Genomic DNA, 20,382 nt, shown 5'->3' on the forward strand with positions numbered 1-20,382 from the left:
ACATGAGAGTTATTTTTTTATTTATATCAGTAATTATATTGTTTTATAATTATTTATTTTTATTTTTTAAATTGTCTATATTATTTTATTCGTTTTTTTTTATTGTAATAGTATAATCTTAGGTAGAACAACTTTGGCGCCTGCTATGACCCCACACACAAGCATATGTACAATATACTATAATTCTATATAGACTTGTGTGTTCACAAACCGTGTTATTAACCATAGCATTTTATTTTCGTTGCTTCCTCACCACCATTCGCCAACTGCCCTGACCCGGAACTCCATAAGTAAATTATTGCAGACCAAAACTCGCCAGTCCGTGACCGATCGACTTACGTGGTATATTGAAGCCCGCTAGCGTAATCAATCAAAAGTAAAACACATACGTATTGAGTATACGTATAGGTATAAATGTCCATACAGTTAGTTACCTATATTTATACATAAATAATATATACCGAGTTACTCGTGGTTTCAGAATCCGTTTTGTGTTATTGAAATGGTATTTATTTTTACACTTGAGGACGTGAAGAAAAGGAAAATATCTGTTAAATGTGGTTGAATTATTAACAGTTTTGTGTCATCAAATGTTTATCTATTTGATATTTACTGTCTTCTTGAAACTGTTCATAATCATTTAAAAAACAATCCAATGAGATTACTTTATTAAAAGTGTATTACCTACACGTTTTAATTAAATGAACACTTAGCGTTGTAACGGTTGTGTTTTTTTTTTGCTTTTCCGTTCGATTAACTTTTTCATAAATTTAATGTTAGAAAATGTGATGCAAAAAACAACCCATTATGTGTAAATAATAATAATAAAAAAACAATTTAAAGAACGACAGGCGTATAGTTAACAACTGCCGATGTCGTTTGTGATGAAATATGTACTCACACCACCGGCTCATTTAGTAGCCGTTATAGATATCCATCCCTGTGAAACTCGTACGTTTTATAACCGTTATAACTATTAACGGCGGTATAGCTTTAATATTGTTTCATACACCTTTTTATATTTTTATAATTAGAGTAGAGATTATTAGTGCTATAAGGATCGGACCATTTTTGTTTCGATTTAAATCTCAAACCATATTAAAATATAAATTACACTACGTTGTGTATTTGCAGGTTTATTGATCATATAACTACACATGTTATGTTCAGGGTATTTTTTTTTATAGAGTAACCACTAGAAAAAAGAAAATCTCAGTGGGTGTCACCCTATATATAGTTGATATGATATTATAGTATTATATACTCGGATTTACTCTTCAAAATGCGTTTTTTAATTATTATGGTAGAAGAAAAAATATTCTATGTATATATGTGATGTATATATTCAGTGCAAACTCATAGTTCGTATACTATACATGTATGCTTTGTTTCGTAATAATAATATATGTGAAGTTATTTCACTTGACGATGTTTTTCATTAAGCACACGAGTGATTCGTGTGTGTGTGCAATTATTATTATTATTGTTAGCGATGTTTTATTTCCTTACACACACTCTCTCTCTCTCTCTGAAAATAACCGCGAGGATTCGAGTATTGTTAATGTGTTGTTATAGTGTACACCGTTCGCTAATATTAAGTGGGTACATTGTTGTGGTGTTCGACCATCGACGAACGGTAAATTTTCGTCAAGATCACATCCATATGACGTATACATACCATTGCGTGTATTAGAAGTGCAGTTACCGATTACGCTGCCGGTTGTCTTCGTTAAAATCTGTAAACATCACTGATGTTACTGTCGCACAAGCCAAAAACATGATGATTACATCGAGGGCGATTTTCAAATAGTGTTATGGGTTTGGTTAGGTCATGTTAACCTATGAGTAATTTGGCATATTAACACGTTCCGAAGACGTCGGAGAACTCGTCATTATTATTACTTCATCCATATCGATTATCTATGCTCCGTTGCTCGGTTTGTCTGCTATTATTATATTAAGTAGGTATTATTATTAGTACGAGGTCAAATTTTTACGTATAGGTTTATGCGTAAGATTACGAACGGAAATTGACTTTTATTAGTTGTTTTTATACGGTCGGTGCCCGCGGGTTGGGACCAAAAGCCACATATTGATAATATGCCGCGGTTAATGGATTCAACATGGACACGGCGTCGTCGAGTAACGGTGTATTTATAGTGTTAAATCCGTATAATAATATAATATAATGTGCATTATCATACTAGGATAATAATATCATATTTACATTTTCTGTGTATACGGTTCACGCGTAAAACGTTTTAAAGGGCATGTAAAAATAATGAACGGTAAAAAAAAAACGAAATCCAAACAAAACAAAGATACCAACCCGAATAAAGCACACGCCGTCGCCGATACAAATACTATAAGCGATTCTGATTTAATATCGGTGTTATGAAAATAAAAATAAATAATTGTATATCCTATGTTTGATTGGTGCATTATCTTTAGTCAACGGTATTCAACCTGGCGATGAGTGACGTTGCATTTTGTTCTTCGCACGACGACTCTTTTTCTGAGCCCCTCGAATCTTGATTAATGAGATACAACAGGATATTTATTCATATGTAGTTTTACAATACCGTGGAAGACCAAGGTGGTTGATTACTTACTCGAATTCTCTATGTTCGAAGATAGTAGTGGGAGATTGATAAAATAGCTCTTAGAAAAAAAAAAAAAGAAAAAATAACTTACTTGAAATATTTTGCAGTTACCGACGTCGGGAGAAACAGGCACAGAACTGACGGTTCGGGAGCTGGAAGAGATGGCGTGCCGGCAACAGCATCAGATCGAGTCGCAGCGGCAGCTGTTGGCTGCCAAAGAACAGCGGCTCCGTTACCTAAAACAACATGACACCAAGCACCATCAGGTGGCGGCGGAGCACGAGAGGCTCCGCCGCCTCCGGGATCGGGTCGAGGCTCAGGAACAAAAGCTCCGCAAGCTCCGGGCGCTCAGAGGTCAAGTGGACCAGACTAAACTCAACAACGCTACACTCAGTGAGTACCTATACTTATATATACATAAATGTTCCTGCATTCATTATTATTATTATATTATATATCGCACCAATAATAATACTACACCGATGTGATATATTACACAATATACGAGTATATAGTATATTATATTATATACTCTCCTATAATCTTTGGCTATTATTATCATATAATATATACATACCACCCTCAGAGTGTCTAGAGACACAGTGTTTATACGTATATATATATATATAATTGCGCATTATATGCATAAATGTATAATATGTATATAGGTCGCAGCATGATGAGTATATACACAATCACTAGAGGAGGACTTGTTATTGTCGTACTGTTCTATAATATGCATTATACACATATACGAGTGCGTATATATATTATATATATATTATGTATATACGATGAAACACTTAAGTGGGATTTGGGAAGGGGGGTCGTCCCCTTTTCTTCCTTTCGTTGGAATTCGTCGTTCACTGCAGTGCACGTCCCCAGGTTTTTTCTCTTCAATTTTTTTTACCCTCGTTTAAACACGATGTGAACAACAATACGTCGTCGTTTTTACAGGCACACTGTACATAATATTAATACTCGTATATGTATGTCATAATATAGATGTATAATGTGTTATGCTTATTCAACGCGTGTGTCTTCTGTGATACGGGTTGGTAATATTATATTTTATTTAAGGTTTACTGTAATTTTCGAAGAAGGATTTTTTTAAGACACGTATCATAAACGGATTTGTGGTAAATTTATCGTCAAAAATAGTTTTAAATAAAAAAAAAAATGTTATTTGTCAGTATATATTATTATTGTTATTATTATTATTAAATTGCCTAGTTTTGATGTTTGAGTTACCCGTTAAATGACAGACCGATCGCGTTTATGTACAATATTCCGCGATGTGTTGTAATATATCGTTTATTCTGAAAACGTCGTGTACAATATACTAAACAATACAATATACTTATACATACATAGATGATTACCATAAAAGCCTTTATTCGTTGTATAGTGTGAAGCTCAGATAGTGTTATGTCAGCATCAATCAGACGCTACAGTAATAGCATTGCGTGTTAAAAATAATGCGTCCAATACGTCGAATACTTTTCGACAGTGTTGAATTACATTTCCCGGAAATCATCAATATTCTTTGTATAATGTATGTATATTAAATATAGTTGGTGCTTATAATTGATATTTTATTGACACCGATAAATACGATTGTCATGATTATTATGGAATACTGCGATCCCCACCTGTTTTATAACGGTTTCGTGTTCATACATACATTAGGCTACATGTATACTCGTAGTAGGTATATACTTATAAAAAAAAATACTGGCATGTTTTATGTTATTGATGTATAAATATTAAATATATATACATGAGTTTACAGTTTTTATTTTTTTAAATTAAAAGCATATCAGAAAATATTCAATTTTAATACTTTTTAATTTCATAATTTTGTCTAAATATCAGGTATACCTATAGGTCATCACGCATGTTCTCTGTAACTGTAATCCGTTAATATGAAATTATTTATAATTATTGTACTTTAAGATTTCTGCTTATTTGTACGAACTACTTCACAATTGTGTTTGATTAGTCTATGTCAATTCTAATAAGAGATTAGTTGATACATGAGATTTATGTACTCATAAACTTATATAGACTTTCCTAAGTTTTGATTTTCAAAATAAATATTTTATTAATATATTAATGTTTATTAATGTATTATTTCAAACGAATAGCTTATTTGATTAAAGTTATTTTTAATAGCAAGATATGATGGGCAAAGAAGGTGAATAAACAAATTGAATATCTATTATTCCCAATCAGTACCAAACAAACTTTAAAATATTATAATTAGTCAACTATTAGTTCCATTATGAAACTTCCGTATCTAATGGCATCGTGAATTTTATGAAATGATTGCTGTATATTAAAAGGGGTTGGGAACTTAAAATGATTACAGTCACATATATAATTTACAAATAATTTCCTGAATTACTTTACTATAATGAATTGGGGTTATATGTTGGTTTACCCAGGTTTCCACATTAACACGGAAGCAATTGGTGGGTGCCAGTACTTATTTTAAATAGTTGCTTCATAGAAAAAAAAGTTTTCGCTACTACTGTGCTATGTACATGTACACGTGTACCTAGAGATTAATTTATTTATAAAATTAAATATACAGCTAGGTCACCACTTGGATAAAAGCTTTGGTAAAAATTTAGTCAAAAGCTAGTATCATCTGATCAACATCCTCTCCATTCTCAATAGTTGTTGATTTTCATTATAAATAAAGAAACAAATCCGTTCATCATTACGTCGCAGTGGCTTATATAATACAATATATTATGTAACACAAAATTTTGTTTGAATAACTTTAAAAACTTTTTTCTTAACAATTTTAATAAGACCGACGTCAGTAGGTGCTACGTATATTATAAAATAATTATTTTTTATTTTTCTTCAAGAGCGATTATATTTAGTAAAATGTATCTGAATTTGATATATCTTTACAATTTCATTATATACTATTGTGTAACGGAGTATAAAATATGTAAGTAGTATACATTTTTTTCTTTAGAAGTGGTCGCTGTCGGTCTTTGATTGAAAAATCGATACGCTTCTCAAATATATACACGTACCCACTATACAGATAAAAACACACACGGTCCGCGGCCGACGTCGATCTCCACCATACGTCACCGTTGTTGTAGTGTTTTCTTGACATTTCTATATTACGAGAATATCATTGATATGGACTATATACGGGTAATGATGATATACATCCGTGTGGTAGCGGCATGTGTGAGTGCGTTTTCGGTAAAAGCTTTCGTGTACATTCATTTCAGTGCCCGTGAGCGTTTAAAACAACACATCACAAATGATCATTGACGACGAGCACGGTGAAATAGAACAGCGAGAAATAGATAAAATAATTATATTATTTTCCGTGGTGCGAACCTAATTTATTTTCAGAAAAATGCCCGACTGTTATTAATACCAAACCAAACCCTACTATTTATCCCTCTATTACATAAGTACTCAGTTAAACTGTATAAAATACAAAAAAAAAAAAATCGTTTTTAGTATGTAGATTTGCAAACGTTTTAAGTTAATCTATATTCTATACTATTTTAATATAATATTATATAAGTTTGATACTCTTCTAACACTCCTTAAATTCTGCATACGAACACATGTATACGCATTTTATTATGTAATTTATTTCTTTGTTCGGAACACAATTAAAATACGGTACATGTGGTGAGTATATAACGTGAAAACAAAAATAGAATTTGATTTCTTTTTTTTAATTGTTAAAAATAATACATCCAACCTGTGCGGAAAGACACGTCATATAAGATATTATGCGATTTCGTTATAACCCATTTGTGATACGTGCCTCAAGTCTATGGACGAGGCTTTTACTTTATAGTGTGATATTTTTGAATAATTCTCCTTACATAAAACATTATGTGACAAGTCAATTAGCTTAATCATGAAAATAATCATCGCACTGGTTATAAATGTCGTTGATTCACTAATCATCGTCATCATCATCAAAAAAAAAAAAAAAAAACTGGACCTTTCAATACTGATTATTAATATAATTTGTAAAAATCAATAGATTTTTTAATAATTCTTAAAAATTTCAGATATTGTAATATATCTTTTGATTATAATTTTATAACTGTAACATTTTGTTCGAATCATAATTTCATTTTTTCTTAAAAATATATCAATAAGGATCTATTTTATTTTTAATATTCGAATTAGTTTTATTATATCAATAATAGTTTACTGATTGATGTGTAAGATCATTATTCCGAAATGACTATGGTGTATAGCCATATAGGTATATTATCATTATAAAGTAGGTAGTTAAAATATTTTTATAACAAAAACAATGAAGTCTCTACTCGCTCTTTTGTTATGGAATGTATTATATTATTTAATGGATGACGTGATTATATAATATAATATATAATCATGGTATGGTGTCAATAAATTAATGTTTTTGTAAAATTTTTTCATAAACATAAAATGCCGTGAGAGAAACGTCCGTTGACCGTAATAATATTATAACTGTAAAGTAGTTGTGGCAGCATTATGCATACATTTTTTCGTTCACATTTTGGGCAGTGGCACGTGCCGATAATGTGAAAACGGGTATTATAATAATATAATACATATGGTATAGATTCTATGTCATAGCGCCTAGTTACGTGGTAGATCTATCTCTAAACCATTTCACAATTCATATAAAAGTAGGTACATTTTGCGCAATGATTATTTACACAACAATAGTATGTGTAAAGTATCAACAAAATAATAGTTTTGAGTGTATCTCCTCATCGAGTTGGTGTCGATTATTGATGTGCTAAATTTGTATTAAATTATTAAAAATCAGATACGAAAAATAACTTTTAGAGTTATTTCAGTTCAAGTTATTTTATTATTTATTTCTATAAATTAATTATATTACTATTATAGTTGTTTATATAAGTATTATGGTGTATCGAAGTAATTGTTTTCAAAAATGTTGCATTCATTATGTATAAATAACTATTATAAACTTATAAGTTAATACCACGTTCCGTAGAATGGTGTGAATTAGTTTTTTGTTTAAATAACCTAATTATTAATCTAAATATTTTAAAATTTATCAAAAATCGATAAAGTTAAAAAATCATTTTTCGTTTAATGGTTGATGTAATCAAAATTTAAGCTTCAAATGTCTTAAAAAAATTATGGTTTTTATGTAATTTTGATATTTTTTAGAATTTTTTATTAGACTTATTTATCACAACCTTGTATTACTACATTTTTAAAATTGGAAACATTATAAATTGCTCTCTAAAAAATAATTTTTAAAGATTTAAAGTATTTTAATCATATCTATTAAGCGCTCCATAAATATTTGGTATGCAAATTTAAGGCGCTTGGTTTTGCTTGAATATTTCGGAATTTCTGTAATTTTTATAATTATATTGAAAAGTTCTGGGAATTTTCAATCAGAAACTATCCTCCAAGTGGAAAATTGATCTATTTTTACTGCTTCAAAAGTGATGACAAAAGCACACGAATAAATAAATCACACATGGTTGCAAACTCGCTCCACTCAAAATCTACAATTATTAGTAGCGCCTTATTATTTGTGAACAGAGTAGTGAAGTGGAAGACGCAGTGTTTGGATGGAAATTGTTATTTTGATTATGATTAATTTTGTTTTTCGTTATACTCGTATATTTTGTAAAATCCAATCTGAGTGGTTTAGAGAAAGAAAATATTAATAAGATAAATCTTAGGTAGTGAAACATAAAATCAAAATTTCTTTATACAAGAACTTTTCGTGAATCGCATTAGAACTTTATAATATATTGTAACGGTGATTATGTATAAATATTTTATATACTACCTATAACCAGACAGTGTTTGTCATTAATCAGTCACATGCATCAATGTTACGTAATCAAGATAGTTTCAATTGTAATTCGTAATCAGTTACATAATTTAAAAACGACTATATAAATATAACTAAAATTGTAATTTTTAAAAATTGAAATATTTTTTATATCTTGTTATTTTATTTTTTGTATATTTTTTTCATCAACATGAAAGTTAGTTAGGAAAAAAAAATAGTAATATTACCTAATAGTAAATAATTTAATAATATAATATTGGTGTATAAATGTATTCTCCTAATGTTAATGCCGTTATCCATGTTTTGTGTCAATATTATATTATTATATATTATATGATAATCTAATCATACATTTATTATAAAAACTTATAATATCTTATAATATTTTATAACCAATGTTTTAATTAATTTCAATTTGAATACATTTAAATTTTAGCTGTGTCTTACTGACTTATAACTTACTAAATATATTTTTCTTACGATTCCTGTCCGCTTTATACAAACAAATATTTAGCTATTATAATTTTCTTAAAGTTATGAACATAAATAATTATGAAACTTTATTCGTAACTAAAATGTAACTAAGTTATTGTAAATGTAATTTATAACCAGTTACAAATTTCCATAGTATCTTATATCTTGTAACTAGATACTCAATTTTAATGTAGCTTCTAACATTTACAACTATACGAGTAGTTTGTTCATTTCTTTCTATATCCATTGTTTAAAATGTATTATTAATAATAATAATTAAACAGACCACCAACAATTAGCAACCTTTAATAATTAATAATTATATGGAAATAATAATTATTATTGTATAAAACATCATCGTGATGAAGTTATAATGAACGGAAAACGGTTTGGTTTGATAAAATAACGATTTTTGTATTTCCACACACGCGATTTGAAAAATAAAACGTGTTCTGGGGGTTGTATTTGTGCACGCAAAAATAGTGTGACCTAGTTGAGTTTTATTTTCTAATATATTTTTTGAACAATTGCATGGTAAAGTCTAATTTTCTGAAATATCGTAGATTATAATTTGAATTCTAAAGCCATAATAATATAGCACTACCTTGGAAAGTTCGGTTATAACTTTCTCGTCTATTTTATAGGCACGCATATAATAACATATCTGCGTAATTATTCGGATGAGTAGGTATTTGTTTCTCATACGATGGATGGCCAAAGTAAATTATGTTACCTACCTTTATTATATTTAATTTTTTACTATTATTATATTATTTTTTTTGACTTTTTATCGATTTTCAAAAATAATATATTTATATAAATCCGAAAATGAAAAAACCTCTATATATTCATTTTTCTTTTTCATAAGTAGTAAATATTATAGTAATATGTTATATTGAACTATTTTGACCAAAAATATCCCATATAGCATATAATAATAATTATAAATATTGCTTAATAATGCATTTTTGTTCATTTATAAGTAAATTTCGATGCAACATTGAAACAGTGAGAATATGTTTATGGTATACCTTAAAATTATTCCAAATATTTATTTAAGATAACATTGCGTAGATGTAGAAAAAAATATATTACGTAATGGTGAAAAGTTTTTAGCCACTACAATTAATATTTTTTGAATTACAATAACAAAAAACTAAAATCGTTTTTGGAAAGTTTGTTAATTTTTGTTTAAATATCCAATTTTATCATTATAGAACTTTAAATATTTTATAAAATAAATGTACACATGTATTTTTGATATTTTAAAATTGCCGCTATACTACAATTTATTTTTAATTTCATTTAGCGCCTATTATTAAAAGTATTTGTATTTTTCTGCTCTCGAAGTTTAAATGTTAAAGCATTTTGACTGCGCTGAAACGTATTAATAAACGTATATAGGTTATTTTTAATTTTATTTAATAAATAAATAAATGAATATTTAAAAATATTGTAGTTTTTAATAATAATAATAACTGTTTATCTCTCAAGTGCGCTTTATGTAAAAAAGGTAATTAATTCATTCATTTTTTTCGATTCCAAATCCACATTATCGTGTATACTTGACAGTTGACATACAACTTGAGTACAAAATAACAGAAATAGTTTTTACGAGAATTTGAAACGATTAATATATTGTTTTGCAAACTATAATTTCCTTACATATGCTGTGTCTCACTATACCAATAACCGTCCGTCGCGCGTCAGCACGTAAGAACTCTTTATAGGAAGTGCGCCTTCATCCATCCTGCTCATCTATATATATATGGAGAGAGTTATGTACATGTTATGAAATAATAAATTTCATCTCTAATGGAGAGGAGCTGCACAATCGATTTATCTCGTAACGGTAACTGTTTTCTTTTTTTTATTGTCACACACATACATACAAGGGGTTTCGTGATAGCAATTTGTCATTTTATTTTTTTATTTTATTTAGTTCACTCACCATTATATTGGATCTCATCCGCCTTTCTTGTGCCATATAAAATATAATATATATATATACTACCTACCTACCATTCCGTCACCTCGACTCCGTCACCGGTATTAGCACCGTTTTGTCGAACACTACACTTTAAACGTTGCCGTAAAAAATAAAATAATAATATAAACCAAATAAAAGTAGGTAAATATAAAAATAAAAACCACCACCTATTATATTATTTATTTATATATATCGTATATCATCGCGTACATGTTATAACCTATCGACCTCCTGGAGTTTTTCGATATTCGCCACCGCCACCTTCGTGTTCGAAATGTTTAAACTTCAAAACACGCACACAGTGCCATGTTACGTGCACACGAGACATTTAATATAAGTCGCGTGTTGTGGCGTACCTATGGTGATTTTCGTCATCGTTGTTGTTGTTACTATATACATTGTGTATACGACATTATTTTATACGTATTAATGGTATTTTTTAGTAGGGTGTAAGGGTTGTGGGTGGGCGATACCGATACGTATAATAACGTATTGCGTATACGTATAATATATATATACGTATGTATAATTGACAATTGTGTATGATGACGTGAGTTGGGCGTATCTCCGTGTAGATGGTTAGCGAGCGAAGTATACTGTATTTTTCGTTACCTCGACCGAAATCGTATTTTTATCGCCACTGATTGCTTGTCGGTGGCTATTATGCCACGTTCTTATCTGTATTATTATGTTATTATAATATTATCGAAAAAAAAAACAAATGTAGCTTATCAAAGGTAGGTATATGGAAATTATATATGTTACAGTTTTGGAATTGTAGATATATTATACTACATATACGTATTATTGTATACAAGATAATACGCTGCATGTTCGGGGGCGGCGTAGCAACTAAATTTAGGTTTGTTAATCGAAATTCGTTCCATTTCCAATGGATTTTTATATTACTTTCTATAAATAGGAGAGGTTCAGAACGAAACTCTAAAAGATAATTCACGTGTAGCTTAGAACTAAATAGTTTTTATTTGTAATTTAAAAAAGTCATTTAGGATTTTTTTTAATTTAAGTAAGATTTCGTGTTTTTTGGAGGTCAACGTCATAACACGTGCTTTAAATATTTATGAACTGTATATAAATCAAAATTAATATTATACGCTTTTTATAAATTAAAATAAACTACCTATGTATAATAGTGTTATGGACGTTGACCTAACATACCGGACGCTGGAGCTTATATGGATGACAAATAAATGAAAAAAAAAAAGTATTTAAATATTTATTTATGAAATATTAATCGAAGGACTTCTTAAATTCACACAGTTTGAACATAACGTATCCATTATAAACAAATGTATGGGTCGTATAAAAAAAAAGAAAATAATTAAAAAGCAAACCAAAAATATAATTTTATTATTATAGTATGTCGATTGCGAAACGCACAAATAGTCAATATATACATGTTATATGTTATGTATATATATTATACGACATTAACTATAATAACATGTACGGTCTGTTTAAAATATACATCGTCTAGGTGCTGTTTTTGGGGTGACAACGTCATCACTCTCCTCCCAACCTCAAATGACCAAATTCCACGAAAGCAAGCGAAGGGTACACATTTGTGCGGCGTCAATAAATTTTGTCTGCTGTCTCGCGAATGCGAAGGGGTAAATTAATTTTATATAATGCGTATATAAAACAGTTTTGTATTCATGATCCCCCTCCTTCATCTCCCATCATAACCACTACATATCCACAGATAAGTAGGTAAGCAAGCTTGGATACTTTTAGAATATAAAATACAGTTTTTTTCTTAAGTTTTTTTTTTATTATTAGAACTCTAACTTAGAAAATATATGAAGCTTAAAGTCTATATATACATTTAAAATACATTCACGTATTTATATGCGTAGTTACACATATAATAAATATAACTTCGATAATATTCACGGAAAAACGGAACGTATTTCTGTATTTGCAATATCATATTAATACGATCGCGCTATTAAGTATGAGATAATACACTGTATACCCATGGTGTAATATGTATTCGTATTATCTTTAAACAATCGTAATTTTAACATTAATATTTATGACAATTTTATAAATTAATTGAGAAGAAGTATTGGATGTATAGGATAAAAAAAAAAAAAAAATGTATTTTATATCATAAAATTTAGTTTTGTTCAGGTCCATTTGATTAATAATAAGTATTTATATTAAATATTGTGTTTACGGGTCTATTCAATTTTATTTAAATGTTATGATACAATAAAGCAATTAAAAATGTTTGATGAATTAATTAAAGAACTGTCAATAAAATATATTTTATTTATTAATAACGGACAATAAGTCCCAAACAATTATCAGATACAAAATATTATTAAAATTTAAAAAAATATTCGACAGAAGTTATGCTTATATGATAAATGTTTTGAAAGCAAAATTTAGATGTTAATGTTATTACTATGTATAAGAAAAATAAATAAGAAAATACAATATAACTAATGTTACATAAAGTATAAAATGGTATAAATAAAAAAATAAACTACATAAATTAATTTATGTTTTCAAGTGTATTAACAAAATATAGCAAAATATTTACTGGTAAGAGAATGGCATGTTTTTTTTTTTTATATAAAATACAGAATACAAATTTGGTTTTATTATGGTAATTATATTTATTTATTTTGAAGTTAATTTGGCTAAATATAAATGTGATATCGAAGATAATATTAAATATTTTATTCAGACATGTTGTAAACGACTATCTTTTAAATAATCATCTTTTGAATAATTATATGCAATATGCATTCAAGGATATCATCATGACCACTGATAAAAAAAAGAGTGACTTTGTAAGGTTCTTAACTTTTATATTTTAGAAAATATTTATAATTGAAATGACCAAATTATAGATATGGTATTATTATAAATCATTATTTAAAGCGAATGATCTCCCTTTAAAAACGTAGATTTGATGAATGTTAATTTCTAAGTAGAGGGTAAAGAACCTTTTTTTAAGAAGTATTAAAAATAAAAGTAATAGGTAGATAAAAAATAAATCTTCTACATGCGTGTTTGGTAGATAAAGTATAAATCTACTAAAGTCTAAAAATTGTTAGGTAGTAGGTGAGAGCCGAGAGGTCATCAGGAAAATTTTATATATTATAATTTTAATTATTTAATTCATGCAATACATCATTTAAATTGATTTTACTTTTATTTTTTTTAATATAATTAAAGAATTTTATTAAACTACTGAACGATGATTAATGACAATCAGAATAGATAATTTATTATAACTTGATGCGAATTAATCAACACTACTATAATCGTCATTAGCTGTTTCGCAGTTCAAAGTTAAATAATTAAAAATACCAGAGGATGATCATATATTTTTTTATAAAAATCTAAAGTGGACTAGAATTTAAATTGAGTGAAAGTTGATCATTCTGTGAGTACATTTTTTAATAATTTTACTACAAAGTTTACATTCTGTTCATGAACAGAAATTTCAAATCTTAAATTTAGTAAAAATGTTTTTTTAAAAATCATAGCATGACTATTGTTTTTTGTTTAATTAGAATTAGAATTAGAATTAGAAAATTAGAAACATTTTACAAAACTATTTCTTATGAAATTAGAATAAAAATATTTTTCTGGGGAAAAAAAATTATCGATAGAAAAATATAAAACATAATATAATTATTAATTATATTTATCGTAAATGAATAAAATTATTTATTTCATTGACTATTGACCAAACATAAGATTTATTTAAAAAAAAAAGATAATTGGTGATATTTGAAATAATAATGTTCATATTTAGTTGTTAATGATAATTATTAATCTAGATCAAAAATAACCCCTATTAAAAATAGCAATGGACTACAGGATCATTATTAAGAGTCACATCTGGGGAAGAAGAATTATTGTATAAAACAATATCAAGAATTATATTTTTAAATTTGAATTAATATATTTTTTTAAATACTTTACATCTCGTGTAATAAAAAACTAATAAATATGTCTATTCTGTTAATATCCCTCTGAATAATAACTTAAACCAATAATTATACTCTTATTCAATATGATGCCATATTGATAGTTAGAATGAAGCTTTAAAATTTAATCAACATTTAAAATGTTTAAATCTATAATTAGTTGAACTTCATTTATATTTAACTAATGAAAAACTTATAATCATAATAAATGGTGATAAATGTAACCTGTATCCATTTTCGCGCTAAATAGTAAATTGTGAGTAATTTTCCTGTAAAAAAATATGATTTAATCCACTGAAAAATTATGCGCTCAATCGTGTCGTACATTTTTTTTAATTGCATCTAAACAAAGAATACGGTAATCTGACTAATCCTATTTGAATTATCTAAATAATGGTAATTATTTCGCTAATGGCATAAATTAATAGATCTTATCAGTATGCACTTGGGTTAAAATCTAATCAAGTAGACTCGATTTCTGATCTTCCAAAGTAGGTATATCCAATACGCATAACGTATCTAATCATTCCTCCTATCTAAACAATGTTTCATAAATAATTATAATAGTTAATCATTGTCGAGCTACAGCACAAGCATATATTTATTCCACTGAGTTTGAGTTTGAATTTTTATATTTTAAATATATATATATATATATATATATATACCTAAATAAAATGATTCATGCATACTATACTAAATTATCATATTTAAAAGATTGCCATATTATTTAGATAATAATATTTATATTATGTGAATATAATATAAAACAATGTCTGGTCAATATGTCGGATGTATAAAATATTTTGATAAATATATTGGAAAAACATAAATATTAAATCGTATAGAGACAATTAATAATAAAAAATAATATTTTCATTTAATACATTTTGATATGAAAAAAAAGCGATCTCAATTATATTGGGATAATATTTTAAAACTTTCTTTTAAACTACTAACAAATAATCTGAATATATTAAAACTGTACTGAAAACTTTTTTCAAATATTGTTTTGCTATGTAGGTATACTTTAAAGTATATGAGATGCATATATATTTATCATATGGCATGATGGAATAATGCTTGGGAATGACTCTAGAAAAAAAATATTACAAAAAACTAATATTTCAAGGCTGTATATTACAGCAACATCCGTCACATTTCAATAAAATCCACAAATTATTCTGGATATTATAAATCATAAAATATTTCTTCTTTGCAAACGTAAATTTATAGTTATTTCCATAGATTCATTATATTGGTCAAATATAAGGTACCTAATAAAAGTTATTTTTAAATATATTTGTGTTTTTTAATTTTTATTAAACATCTTTAATCTTATAAATATCAATTTTAAGATCATTTATCTTACAGATGAGTGTTTCAATTTATGATTATTTTTTTGTACATACAAATAACCCAAAACACATAATTATAAATCCAACTAGTCAGCAAAAAAAATAAATCAAAAATTATAAATATTTAATATCATAATATACAACAAAAGATTTATCTATATCATAAAAAAAAAAAAATAAGCTAAGTGAAATCAATTTGGTACCTTATTATTATATATTATATTATGGTGTATTACGATTTCGCCTAAATATCTGATTCTTCATTTTTGTAACTATACAATTAATTCAATATAATTACATAGTTATATATATATATATATATATATATATATATATATATATATATATAACTACGTTGAATTAAGTGGCTAAATAGAAGCTGCTCTAATGTATAATATGATCGTATATATAGTATATTATTAATAGGTCACTGTAATAGATGTGTTCAATTTTAGTTCAATTACATACTTAAAATGAAGTTGAGTGTATTCTATTAAATAATTTGTAAGCCTTTGCTATTGTAACAAATTTTCTCAAATTTTGAACTTAAGCTTTTACAAAAAAAAACACGCTTACGAATTTTTTATAACTTATACATTTTTAAATAATCAATTTAATCATACAAAATTCAAAAAACCTTACTATAAAACCATAATATATATAAAACAAAACTTATCATAAAATCAATATGTTCATCGCTTTAATCAAAATCTAAAGTAGTGTATTCCATTATCGAAATATCCTGAGAAATTGTCAACTAAAGTATTGAACTATTCTGCAATATACCATATCATTTGTTTTAGTTGAATCAAGAATTATTTGCATTCTTCGATACTAAAATACTGATTAAATTAACAGGCAATGATATCCATTGAAAATTCTTTATGTGCAAGATATTAAATTACAAAGAATTACGAAAATACGTAAATACGATAAATTATCAAAAAAAAAATTCTGATGAAACTTACTAGTCACATCGTAATATTTTGCGAAATAAACTATATTAATTATATTCTAAATTTGTAGCCTTTAACTTATAAATAATTATACCAAGGGAAGGTATATTTAAATCCAATTATATATTAATTGGTTGATATAATATTATACATTAATCAATTTAATATTATGAATTATTAGGTTATAAATTAATTATTTTAATAAATAATTTAGTAGAATATCGATGCATTCTAAAACGAGTGTCTAATTTCTAACATTTTTGCTAACTGATTTTAGACTTAGCGGAGACGAAGATTAGGTTACATATAAATAACTAGTCGATTAATTCCCACAGACAAGAACTAAAACGTATAAAAGTGATAAATACACGTTATTATTTCATGTATATAGAGATACATTTATAATGAAAACTATAATTATCATGTTTTCTTATTAGCACAAATTATTGGTTACCTATCTTATATATTCAGGAAATTTGTTTTTATATAATTTATAAATATTATACAAGATGAACTTTATGCAAGTAGTTAGTAGCTATTTATTAACTTTTACATTAATTATTCCTTATTTCAAATTCACACGTATTGTAATTGTTTTGAATATTTAATTTGGGCTTAAAAAGCGTACGATTTTATCATCTAAAACAATTAAAACTCACAATATAGTATAATATGATATGTAACTAATTTTCGTTTTCATTGTATGGTATAACATTGTATGGTGCACACACACTCACATATTACATAAATATATTTAATAATATGCGTATAATCATAAATATAATGTAGCCTATAATACGAAGTATTGATTTGATAATTGAACATTATATTATGCACAATAATTATTCGTTTATATTGTTAAATATGTCAATTTATTTTTTCATCTTTTTTACTTATACCTACTCACCATTGAGAATCATCGGCATTCGAATATCACGATCAACACCACGACTACTACCGCCGCCGGTTGCGAACGTATGTATTCTCGAATATGGGTAATGGTTTTTTTTTTTAGCTACAAGAGCAGCATATTCATCACGAATTTTTCACCAGAAATATAGTATATAGTCTGACAAATATATAATATTAGGTATGATTATATTATATTTTACGCGTGCGTGTGAAAAAGTATTCTTATACGTATTATACATTATACCTAACTTAATACACAACTCGTATTCGTATATTATTATTTTTATATGTATGAATGTGTGTAGATATGAGGAATGTTCTGTGTACTTGATAAACGCACTATATATTGTAGGGTATAATATACACTATACCGGATAATAGAAAGGAATTGAGCAAAAAATTGAATTTCACAAATGGAAACGTCGCGTACAAACGTACAAAACTGTGATATTTCGCGGCTCTCTGAACATTATTATTATTATTATTATACTTTTTGTGTTCCATTAGTGTACAGAGATTTTCATGTTTTTTTTTAACAGTTATAAAACATTTCGGACGCCCGAATTTGTTTGTGTACATGTTTCTTGTAACATGCATATAAGTATTATTTACTGTTTGAAAATTATTAGGAAGTCGAAACATTGATATTATATTTTTGGTAGAAATCACTTTGGTTACCAAAAATTAGATTTTATGGACAAATCTCGTGGTCCCAACAAAATTTTACTACGATGCACAAAATTAATCCCTTGAAATTTACTTAAACCGGTTTCTTTTGAATTATTAAATTATATTGTTTAATGACATCAAGTATCAACTATAGAAATATTAATATATATATACATGTATATGTGTACGTACCACTTTACCGCGGAATATAATTTCGTTACATTTCGCGTTCATGATGGTTTAACATACAATACACTATTTATTAATCTTCCCCCCCCCACTCTAACGTGTTGTCCGTGGCATATCTGAAACAAAATCGTGAATAATTGTTTATACGGAAAATATTTTAATCTTCTTTACTCGATGGCATAAACTGATAGTATGATGATTTATTCTTGTTACAGTCTTCGTAAAGACTGCGCAGGTTGTTATTTTATTTTTATTTAATTAAGTAAATTTGAACGTATTCATTTTTCATTCTTATAAACTCTTCTGTAAGGTTAAATACGATGTGTATAAATGTCTTATGCGTGCACCGACAATTATCGTTAATTTACGTTTTATTATTTTTCTTAAACAAAAAAATATACAAATAATTTACATAATACCATCACATACATTAAGGCAGTAGTCACCAATTAATATTTTTGAAATGCCGCATTAAGAATCTGAAAATTTTTCGCAAAAATTCTAATTACATATTTACATTATTTAAAAACCAATAATATTTAACAAAAATAATAATATATATAATTTTGTCGTAATATGTGTTATTTATTCTTTATCCACGGTCCGCTATTTGGTGACCCATGGATTAAGGTATATACATTTTCGTGTACTATAAAAAATGTGGTATTTTATATAATATTACAAAATCAATTTGGTAAACTTTTTTTTTAAATTGCATGATATTGTCTAATGACATACCATATATCTAAGTGATATCATATGAAGACAGGCGTAACGAAGGCTACACATTTAAAATAAACACGAGAAGATATATTTGCATTTACTGGTAATGAATTACCTATTGTGAGGTACTTACTTACCATGGTTTTAGATTTAGAGTCAGTCCGCTAAGTATATACGTAAAACTACGATTTAATTGTTTTGTTTCTTATTCAATATTATAACAACAACCAAGGACAGAGGACAATAATAATAAAAAAAAATCTTAGTAATCGCCTTGTTTGCCGACCATTATATAGGCGCTGGGTAATTTCCCGTTTAGTAATTTTTAATTACTCGTGACAATTTGGTCCGAGACCAAATTGCTGCATACCTACTTAAGTCATGGTTAATATAAATTGGTTTAATGACGCTATGCATTATTAATCGAAAATAATTTATGCAAACTGCGCATAAAAATCTGCAACAGAATAATTCTGATATTTTAATGAATTTATAGACTTCTTGTTTTTCAAAAATATTTTAAAAATGTTGATCCATAAAACATGTTATCTAGTTGTATAATATCATGCGTGGCCAATTGATAAATTATTATTTTTAAATTAAAAATCTTCCCGACTGGGATTATTTTGTAGATGGCTTTTTCGTCAGACTTCCGATACAAATTTTAGCTTAAAATTACGAGTATCGTATGAACCTGTTGC

General features: G+C 27.0%; 1 protein-coding gene across 5 annotated transcripts in view; it reads left to right on the forward strand.

Moving 5' to 3' along the window:
• The window catches only part of LOC132917043 (probable serine/threonine-protein kinase yakA), a 98,708-nt gene that overhangs the window by 56,269 nt on the left and 22,057 nt on the right, over positions 1 to 20,382 (forward strand). For all 5 annotated transcript variants that reach the window (XM_060977851.1, XM_060977933.1, XM_060977605.1 and 2 more), the window contains one exon: positions 2,711 to 2,996. In XM_060977851.1, the coding sequence (XP_060833834.1) occupies positions 2,711 to 2,996 (286 nt within the window). The remainder of the gene's footprint in view (positions 1 to 2,710; positions 2,997 to 20,382) is intronic.

This window comes from Rhopalosiphum padi, chromosome 1 (assembly GCF_020882245.1).
Source record: "Rhopalosiphum padi isolate XX-2018 chromosome 1, ASM2088224v1, whole genome shotgun sequence".
NCBI lineage: Eukaryota > Metazoa > Arthropoda > Insecta > Hemiptera > Aphididae > Rhopalosiphum > Rhopalosiphum padi.